The sequence below is a fragment of the Ctenocephalides felis genome, unplaced genomic scaffold (assembly GCF_003426905.1).
Source record: "Ctenocephalides felis isolate EL2017-DRISC unplaced genomic scaffold, ASM342690v1 CF-g0.4_SCAFFOLD_01170, whole genome shotgun sequence".
Lineage (NCBI taxonomy): Eukaryota > Metazoa > Arthropoda > Insecta > Siphonaptera > Pulicidae > Ctenocephalides > Ctenocephalides felis.
Window position 1 is genome coordinate 4327051 of NW_020537324.1, and position 10814 is coordinate 4337864.

Genomic DNA, 10814 nt, shown 5'->3' on the forward strand with positions numbered 1-10814 from the left:
GGTCTAGACAGACCTTTCCGACCGTTCGAAGTATAAAAAAAAAAAATCCTTATAATTATCCTTCTGTACATTTTTTCGTCCTGATTTTTTCATTGATCGACAGCTAATGAAATTTTAGGAAAAGTCAATAAATTTCAAGTCGATAGGATTACTAGAAATATTTTATTTTTCTAATTGAAGTCGAAAAAAGTCTGGCCAGACCACGCCGACCGACGGAGGGTTAAACAAATTGACCTTCTATACAGTACGTAAACGCTTTTAACAATAACTGATGGCAAAATTATAAAATAAATTGCCTGAATTTAACGCAAATTCATGTCAATCAAAATAATATATACTCATATATTATTTTGATTGTAATTGTAACAACATAACATTAATTGTGACAAACTCTCATACATAATTAATTTCTAAATCACAATTTCGAATATGTCCTGACTACGACTCGTATTGTATAACAATTTATTGTAAAGTCTAATATTTGTGCACCACAACTTATAAACTTATCTTCCAGTATTTCCATTTAAACCATTTTTATTTACCGGGGTTACAATTATGTCACCAGCATTGGATCTTGTCCTATTGACCAGGACAGGAGTTTTCGGTAACGATTCTGGAATTTCTTTTAGTTTGGTTTTGACTTTATAATCATTGGAACTGTCGTGGTCGTTGACTGGATGAAGTACAGAACTACCTTTATTAGAAGAAACAGGTGCTACATTTTTAGGCAATGGAACATTATCATAAGTTTCAATAGCATCAGCTTTCGGATCCAACAATTTTTCTAGAGCTGGTTTTGGATCAATTGCGCTAGGCACTATTCTTGGCATAGCTACTGGTTTTTTATCTCCATTTGGTAACAATGAATCAGTTTCAAAGTTTCCATTTTTTCCATTTGCTGCTGGTTTTGCAGAATTTTGTTCCATTAGTTTTTTATTCATATCTCGCATCTCCGTGCCGCGGCTTTCTACATCACGTTTTCCTTGCCTTTTGCGTTTTTTATCCGATTTTCGTTTTTTGAAAATAACAAATATGATAAGTAATAATAACAGTAGAGATAATACCCCGAGGCAAGCATAAGTTGTTACATTGTCACCATCCTGTTCACTTCTTACATTGCCTAATTCCACATCGTCCTCCACATCCTTTTTACTTTCAGTTTCTTCGTCTGTTTTAACTTCTACTTTCTCTTCTGAAACAGTTTTTGGAACTTCAGCTTGTATTTTTTCAACAACTTTTGGAATGATTGGAGCTTCAGTAATCAAAGTTTCAGTTGTTGCAACTTCATCGTTCTCGTCATCCTTTTCGTCATCCACTTTAGCTTCAGGTGTGCTCTCTGAAACTTCTTCAGTTGCCGTATTGGAACCAGAAAACCAAGAAAATGGATTCCAATCAAAGAATGAACTTGATGATGTTACAGGTTCCTCAGTTGTAGGTATCTCGGATGCAAAGAATGCATCAAATTCATCATAATCATTAAATGGCAATATACCTCCATCTCCTGATCCTGACCCTGATCCCGACTCTTCCTCCTCGTCTTCAGTATCATCCATGGGAGACGGTTTTTTCAATGGTTGTTCCGTGGTTGATTTCACCGCTTCTGTAGTAGATGTCGATTCTTCAGCTATATCATCGTAGGTCACTGCTTGGTCTATAAAATCGAAGTCACTCTCTCCTGATCCTTCATAAATAGAATGTTTATCATCGTGACTGTCATTGGACGGAGGTTTGGACGATACTGTGATAAATAAGTCTTCGTCATCAGGTTCTGAACCTGATCCTTGAAATACGGATCCTCCTAATGGATCATCACCTTGCATCAAATCTTCTAAATCATATTTTGTTTTTACTTTGAGACATACGTCGGAAGTTTTAACTTCTGAAAGAAGTATTTGTTTTCCTTGGTCTGTGAGACAGAATGGTTTATCAGTAGAGATGTAGCTTTTAATCAACCAATCGCGAACTTGAATAGTCTCACAGGAACAGGCTAATGAATTGTTTTCCAAAAAGAATCTACGCAGATGCTTCAAGCTCGTAATTTTATACGACAAATCTATTATCCTGTTTCCCCGTAAATTTACTTCCTTAACGCTCTGCGGCAAATCTTCTATACTCTTCAAGAAATTATTACTTAAATCTAATTTAACAACATTTTTTGGTAGCTTCTTCACGGAACTCAAATTGTTACCAGATAGATCTAATATGCTAAGACTGTTTAACTTATCTAATTGACCATTGATCGTAGTGATGGTTGGATCACTGAGTTTGAGAATATCTAAATTGAACGTTTTCTCACTATTGAGGTATTTTTGTAATTTAATTAAGTCTGTGCAGTTGGCTTCGATTAAACTATCTGGTGCATTGTAGCAGTTGCATGAATCAGGGCAATCCAATGCCCTCGATACTTGGGCGAAGATTAACAGGGCGCATGCCACTGCACACGGAAACCGGGACATCATGGAAAATCTCTACCTGGGAAAAGAAAAATAATATTAGAAAATAATAATAATAATATCATATACTAAATTTTATTATCTAAACAACTGAAATGTATTCTTTTACACTGTCGATAGATATTAATATTGATGATATGATTCATTTAAATCTAGATATTATTTATCGGCATGTATAAACTTACAATTGTCACATTATCGGAGCATTTCTAATTATAACCGCAAAAATTAATGAACTAGTTCGCATATAGGCATTTCTCATTAACTCATGTATAAATTATTAAAATTGACAGATCTAAATTATAATTCGTTCAGTACTTATCAAATTGTGTTCTTTCATGTTGATTATATATTATATAAGACCCATAAATAAAATTACATAGTCGTTTACTTGTTTCCGACTTTGACCCTTGGTCTCGTACGGAGACGTCAATATGGCAATAAAGAAAAATATAAAGAATTCTGCGTAAATAACATCGATTATTATTAAGAGGATCGATAATAAATACTTATTGAATTGTTAATAATACAATGCATACGTAAATATGTAAAACTACCGAGCAGTTTTTGCTAAATGGAAATACGTTAATGTTTTTTATGAAGTGCTTGGCTTTGTGGAATTATTACCAGTTATGCATTTTGTTCCACGTATTGTTAATAAATCGGTAAAACATATTTTGATCTAAATTTAAAAAAAAATGAATATCACTATTGTTTTAACGTCGTAGATTTGAACCACAATTTTTATTAGTTTTTTCACAATAAGAATAAAAAATCTTTAAGTAGGTTGACCAAAATCAATTACAAATATGCTCTTGAACCGGCAAATTAATATTGCATTCTTAATTAACTTTCCCGTAGGGTAAGTTATTGTATGGGCCGAAAATCGGAATTGAAAATTTTAACATTTCTCGACGTTTTGAAGGTTTTTGAACGTTTTGGCATACCTCAGAAAAATGGATTGTGTGTGTGTGTGTGTGTGTGTGTGTGTGTGTGTGTGTGTATGTATGTATGGATACAAATTTCCAGTCACGTTTTAGGGCGCACGGATCAACCGATTTGAATGGTTCAAAAACATTCGATTCCTATTGATAGGAAAAAGAGCTGATTAGTTTTTTGGCAAAGCAGGTCCAGCCGTTTCGGAGATACGGAGCAAAGAGTGCAGAAATAGAAATCGAATTTTTTGAGAGAACGGAGTATCTGATTTGAATGATCTAAAAAGCATTCAATTAGTAATGATTGGGAGAAGTGCTTATTAGTTTTTGGCAAAGGCAGGCCCAGCCATTTCGAAGATATGGAGCTAAATATGTAAAAAATGGCATTTTTTGAGAGAACTAAGCGTCCGATTTAAATGATTCAAAGAACTTTCTGCTTGTCTTAAACAAAATAATTGATTTTGGAAAAAAAATTTTTGTTCAATTTTTTTTTTTTTTTTTTTTTTTTTTTTTTTTTTGTTTTAATCAAAAATATTTCAGATTTTATTTTTAATTCTGGCTATAGTTCTAATATACTTTACAACTATTTTCAACTCTGCAATTCAGTTTATATAATTCTCATAAATATTAGACAATGTTACAATATTTATAATAATCTATTTGAAAACATTCAGTATTCCTCGAACATTTCGGTACGGGAAGTTCCAGCAATTTGCCTTAAGGCACGATGCCATAAATGCCTCAAGACAGAATTCCACTTACAGCTAGTTTACTATTTAGGTGCTCTTAAATTGCAGTTCACAAATGTCAATCTTATTTAATTAGCCTAATTAATTGAATTTATACAGCCCACTCTGGATTTTAGATTTATGTCATTACTATTCAAACTGTACTCATTCAATTCAATCTTGGAATTAAATCAATAAATATAAATCGATTACCATCTTCGATCGAATTGTCACAAGTGATTGCAAAATAAAATTAATGTTTCAATTAATTGGAACATAACTCAAAGATTTTTCTTGAAGATGTTACTTGAGCTGAAGGGCACTAATGGACATTGATGTATGTTTCTTAATTAAAGCAGATATAAATAAAACTTTTTGTTACAAGAAATTGAAATGATAGCATAAATAAAAAGAAGCGAATAAGATGATATCAATTGATGGTGGGTAAATGAATATTTAGCACTTCTTAACAAGGAGTGATTTTAGCATAAAATATTTTGTCATCTTTTGTCATTTGGTAATTTCATGGGCAATTCAAGCTTACTTTCGTATAGTAGTTTAAGTCATCTGAATTTTTTTAAGGTTCATGGCATAAATAAACAACCTAAAATATTATAGGCGTACAAAAATTAGTTTAATTAATTAAAGTATGTGATAAATGCCTTGCCTTGAGGTAAGACACCACTTACAATTTTGCCACTGCCAATTATAATTTTATTTCTCCCATATAAATTTCTGCTTATTTGGATAGCTTACTTTCTGTTTATCTTTTAATAATAATAAAAACTCTTCTTGTGTTTTTTATCATTATTAAATAAATTGAAAATATTATTGTTTATTTCTAAAGTTGAAAACGAGTGAAAAAAACTAAACATCATTTATGCAAATCATAGAAGTAAGATCAATCAAATCAAATTAAGATACAAAAAGAGGTATTGTATCTCCTTACTCATTGAATTACGTTTTTGTATTAATTGCTAAAAAACGCTTTTATTTATGGAATTATTACTTAGCCTAGTGTTTTATCATACAACATACCTTGAATGGAATAAAATTGTGTGATAATTTTCAAGTATATTGTTATGAAACTTCACAAACCGTTTAACCTAACGAGTACAATCATATCATCAAGAGCCGCGATAAAATAGTTGGCGATAAGATTCCTAATGAAACATTTTTTTTTGATATCTGTATTTTATCATATAATATTAAAGCACAATTCTAATTCCCATGTGACGTTTTTTTTCTCTTGAATTATAATAAGTTAGTTATTCGACAACGGAAGCGATTCTTATTTCCATCGACGTCTCGACGAAAAAGAACCTTGACTTCACAGGTCAAAATTTTAACAGATAATATTATAAGGCGATCCGAAGATAAAGGAATAATCTTATCAATGTTCTAATTTTGCAAATAATGCTTTGCAATTGTTTGCAAAAGTAATAAAATGAAACATGACCCTATATTGGGACCAAATACAAGACGTGATTCCCAAACGTACTTCAACTTATATTTGAAATTTCTGCATGAAGAATTACCATTAACATTGTTTCGAACAATTTTGTACATAATTCTATGAATCACTTGAAAACTATTTGATTCAATTGATAAAAAGATTAAAGTTTATTCGAAGAAAAGATAGAAGTCTGTGATGAATGAAAATGATAAATAATTATTTACTTATACCATGTAGATTAAGATGACTCAAATATATTTGAAATGAAAATTGCCGTATATAATAGATTATATACTTCAGCAACAACAGTAATTGGTCGATTATTCTTGTATATTTTATTTGAATATATTAAGCATTCCTTGAATAATATTCGAACCGAAAATTCATAAAATTAAATACTGCTTATGTTTAGAAGAAAATTCAAAATTCGATGTCAATAAATGTGTAGAGCTAATTACTACAAATAATTATTCTCAGTTCTCTTCAGTTAATGAATTCACAAAATATCAGAATGCAGAATTACTACTTTTTTAACAATTTATAAGTAATTCTTTTTAACTTCTATAAAATACTAATAGGTTTCAAGATATTAGCAAATATTGTTTCAATTACTCATTGAATATTTTCAGTGTTATTCAACAAATATTGCGATTTAAATAAATAATCGACCTTCTTTGAATATTCGCCTAGAAAATTTGCATTCATAATTCAGTATGCTTATTAAATAATTAATTAATCGCATGTTATAAATTCCAATCACCATAACTTAGACCTAAAAATACCATCCCATGATATTGCATATAATGAATGAATATGCAATAAAATTCAATATTTTTATAACAAGTTTCTATCGCAGCATAAATTGAGCTATTAACTCTCTTTTTGCTGTTGCTGCCGCGCCTCCAATTTTTCTTGAAGCCGCGGCGCCGGCGTTCGACTCTGTTCTTTTGTGCAGATTTTATGGCACATGTGCAATAAAACAATGATCCTATTACGGAGATAAGAATGAAGCAATCCTTGTAAGTCGGGAATAGCTTATAAAATATAGAGAAAAACACTTTCTGTTGCACAAAACGCCTACTTTTTATAACCGAGAACTAACGAGCTCGGATTTATGACAAAATTGGAATGGAATTCGAAATATCAAAATCTATCAAGACTGGTTAATGACTTTTTCCAGTTTACATGCATTTTCCTCACTTCTAATCCAATTTTTAGTAAATTGATCAAGTATCCCGGTTTATGAAATAAGGCTCCGACAGATTAATTTATCATGATTATCTACGCCGATGAATACTATAATTTTATCGCAATTACACAACGTGAATTTTGATATTGGACATAATTCCAGTCTAGAATTATCTCAAACTTGTTCATCAGAATGAAGATTAAAAGCAGTCATTATAATAAAATATACCAAGCCATCTGGAGCAAGAAATAAATTTATCAAAATCTTATGAGTAGAGTAATCATATTATGATAGAACATCGTTATTAATATTGTTAAAGTTTTAATTTATCAATTGGCTTTAATATATTATAATACAGTCTATCTAGCCAAAAAGGGCAAAATGAGTTCGATTTAGGATGTATTATAATCAAATTGGCATGCAATAAAGGAATCCAATAGAATTCTGAATAAAATTGAAATTTCAGAATTAAACTCATAATACTTCCGAAAGCAAGTTTTTGAGTAATTTGGCATTTTATGAATAGAAGATAAAAACATTTATAATACTGCAAGAACACTTCTTTTAAAATCGATGAGTGGAGAAGGTGATTGCTCATATTTTATACAGACAATATTTTGCAAAATATAAAATATAGCGTTATTCTTAAGATGAACTTGATCTTTCAATATATTATAGAGAAGATGAGTATTTACTTAATAAGTTAAGTACCCATCAGTGACTTAATCGCAAATCCTTCAACATCATTTATCTTATCATTTCACAAACAAGTAGTTAGATGAAAGATCACATCCGAGAAAAGACCTATTAATTTCAGTTTACTTCCAACTAATACTATCCATCTAATATAAATCAAAAATTATCAGTGAACCGTGTTACCTAGAATCCCCAATACTAAAGCTGTCGATACAACTTATTACAATCAGTTGAAAATATTTACAAATCAATAAATCAGTAAATCATTACCGTTGGCACATAAATAATAAGTTGCAGATGTTCGTCGGCCGCGTTTGAGAGAATTGATGTGTGGGGACAGGAGTGGTCCTGGTGTCAGGGCACCAGGACGGCGTCACGGCTTGCGTAACCGACTGGAATGAATCACATCGTCAGTGCACTGGATAGGCTGGTACTAGTTAGGCCAATGCACTAACGTCTTTTCGTATGCAAATATTTTGCTCTTAACAGTTCTTGTTCTAATTCGGATCGAACGCACATGGTACGAACTTTTGCGATTTCGGGAGAAAGGAACCAGAGAAAACGTTCCAAGTCTTTAGGACTTTTGTTCGTCAATCTGGTCTTGTTGTGTTTATGAAATATTGAATAGAATAGGTATAAAACAATGTAAGGAGGTAAATTCTGAGTTAGCTAGATCAATAAAAATAAACTTTAGAAATAAAAAAAATCTGGCAATTTTGTCGTCATTAATATCAATTAATACACTTCTGTAAGTCTTCAAAAATCCTTGTTTATGTTAATTTTTGTAGTGTTTTCTGTATGAAAAATATGATATTTTTAACAATTATTCTCTCAATAAACTAAAAACAAAAACAAGTTTTCAAGACTTTTGCATGATGAACATACGTCTATCTTGTGGTCGACAGTTTTTGTAGGGTTTTCTGTATGAAAAATATTATAAATTAAATAATTATACTATCTGTATGTAATTTTATAAGAAACATATGTTTTTAATTCAAAACATAATCATCAATCATACCTACTGGTATTTAACATAATTAAATATAATCTTGGTAACGAGTACGATTGTACTACTTTTATATAATTGTAATCAATAAGTTAATTATTTAATCAATACACTATTAGTTCTTAATAAACCTTTAATTTTCATTACAAAATAATTCATTACAATCTTTAATTTATACTTTGTGTCTCGAATATCTAACTACCTTGGTTGTTCGTTATTCGAGATGTAATTAAAGTACAAGTAAACGTTATCATATACGTTTAAAAAAAAATGTAGAAGTTTCTTGTTTCATTTAGGTTAGGTCAATGCACTGCACATCTTGTATGCAAATATTTTGGAAAAAATCGATAAAAATTAAAAATACGATATCTGGGATAAAAGAGAGAAACGGAATATTTATTACATTTCTATTATAGCAATGTGGTTTTCAAGATTATCTTACATGAAAAATAGTGTAGTTAGAGATTTAGTTGTCACACGTATAATTTATTTAGCGCCATATAAATACTTGTGTGTGATAAACATATATTATTTTTAATTGATAAGACAAGTATTTTGATAACATTACACATTAGCAGGATAAGGTATTCTTTTTATCTTGTTATTTGATGTACTAATTTGCTTCGATTTCCAAATTTGTCAAATATTAGTTAAAGGAAAAATCAAGCAGGAAGAATAATAATAATAGTAAGATTTATCTGTATGGATTACAAAATCGTGATAATTTAAAATTTATTGTATATTTGCATTACAAGCTATGATTCATCTCAATGGACGTGTTATGAACACATTCTACGACCGTTGCTATAAAACTACTTTTGAAGTGCTAATAGCATAACGAAACCAAGGCTCCGGTATTAATTACATAACAAATACTTACTGCCTTTTGAAGCACATAACTAATAAGGGAATTTATTTAGCACAGAATGTATTAAACTAGTTGGGACACAATTGCAACAATAACCTATCGTTAAAATGGCCATAACTAAACTGTAGTACAATATTATTATATGTAATATTTATCTGTAAGTAGGTTTCGATTAGCGACGAGGTGTAGTATAGGTAAAGTTGTATAGCGCGTTCCCGTTCGCACGTGGCGTACGCATTCGCGACAAATAACTCGCTGATAAGAGATAAAATCGGGTTATGAATGATACTTTAGATAAACGTAGAAATTTGGGAGTTATGGACAATGGCAGTACTTTGTTCTAACAAATTCTCGAACTGAATGGTTCACAAGAGTATTCACAAAGTACCAATAGTATTAAGTATAAGTAGCACTCCCAAGTTTGGCATACCTTTCATCTTATAATAATCACTAAACTTATCATCCTTCCTAAGTTATGCAACTTTTGCACAATGTCACATTCTCGTTATTACTTCTAACGGTTTATTCTCTGTTTCTCTTAGTTTGTTAGAGAGGACCAGTTCACAAGTTCCGTTTAACTAAAGTTCAAAAGGTATCAAACAGAAAATATTGATAAAATTTATTACCTTTGCAATGAATATTTTTATTGCTGAATTATCTACTAAGCCCCTAATGGGTTAATGGTTATGCAAAGACGACAAAACATGATTTTCTGGTAATTCTAAGTTGTAAGGAACAGTTAAGCGGATAATATTACAATGTTTCAGAAAAATTCTAAAATTTATTGAAAATTGTAAATGAATAATTTAAATCTTTTGGTTAATCAGCCACTCGCAAATTCTTATATTTGAGAATATTTTATTTGCAGTCATGTTTGCTTTAAAAATGAGTATTTTTATAATAAGAGTAATTTTTCAAAAAAAAAATTTTTTGTATATCGAAAATAATTTAGATTTTTATTTTAATTCTGTTCTAATATACTTTAAACAAATAATTTCAACTTTCCAATTTAGTTTATATAATTCTTATAAATATTCTACAATGTTACAATATTTATAATAATCTATTTTAAAACATTTAATATTTCTCGATCATTTCGTTATGGTACGGGAAGTTCCAGCAATTTGCCTTAAGGCACGATGCCATACACCCCACTAGTTTTATTATATATTTTTTTCTTTACATCTGATAAGAAACTCTTAAAATTTTCCAACACAAAATATTTAAATACTTTGTGTTGAAATTTTTTGTCATAAATTGGAATGCATGCATTAATTTTCTACAATTGAGAAAAATATTATCATTTATATTTCAAAAATGATAGAAGAAATATTTTGTGAGTGGTCGTCCACCTAATGTTATTTTATAAAACAAATCCGACAAAAGAGTGTGAATATTGCTTTGCTGAATTCTCTAGAGAACTACTTCTACAAAAAAAAACTGAGTAATATTTTAAACAATTATTTTATCAATAAGTATTTTA

At 30.1% G+C, this 10814-nt stretch overlaps 1 protein-coding gene across 1 annotated transcript in view; it reads right to left on the minus strand.

Annotated features, from left to right (window-relative positions):
- Positions 1–439: 439 nt before the first annotated feature.
- The window catches only part of LOC113368005 (protein windpipe-like), a 110785-nt gene continuing 100410 nt past the window's right edge, over positions 440–10814 (minus strand). The window contains exon 2 of the mRNA XM_026609565.1: positions 440–2472. Within this exon, the coding sequence (XP_026465350.1) occupies positions 504–2459 (1956 nt within the window). The 5' untranslated portion in view covers positions 2460–2472 and the 3' untranslated portion in view covers positions 440–503. The remainder of the gene's footprint in view (positions 2473–10814) is intronic.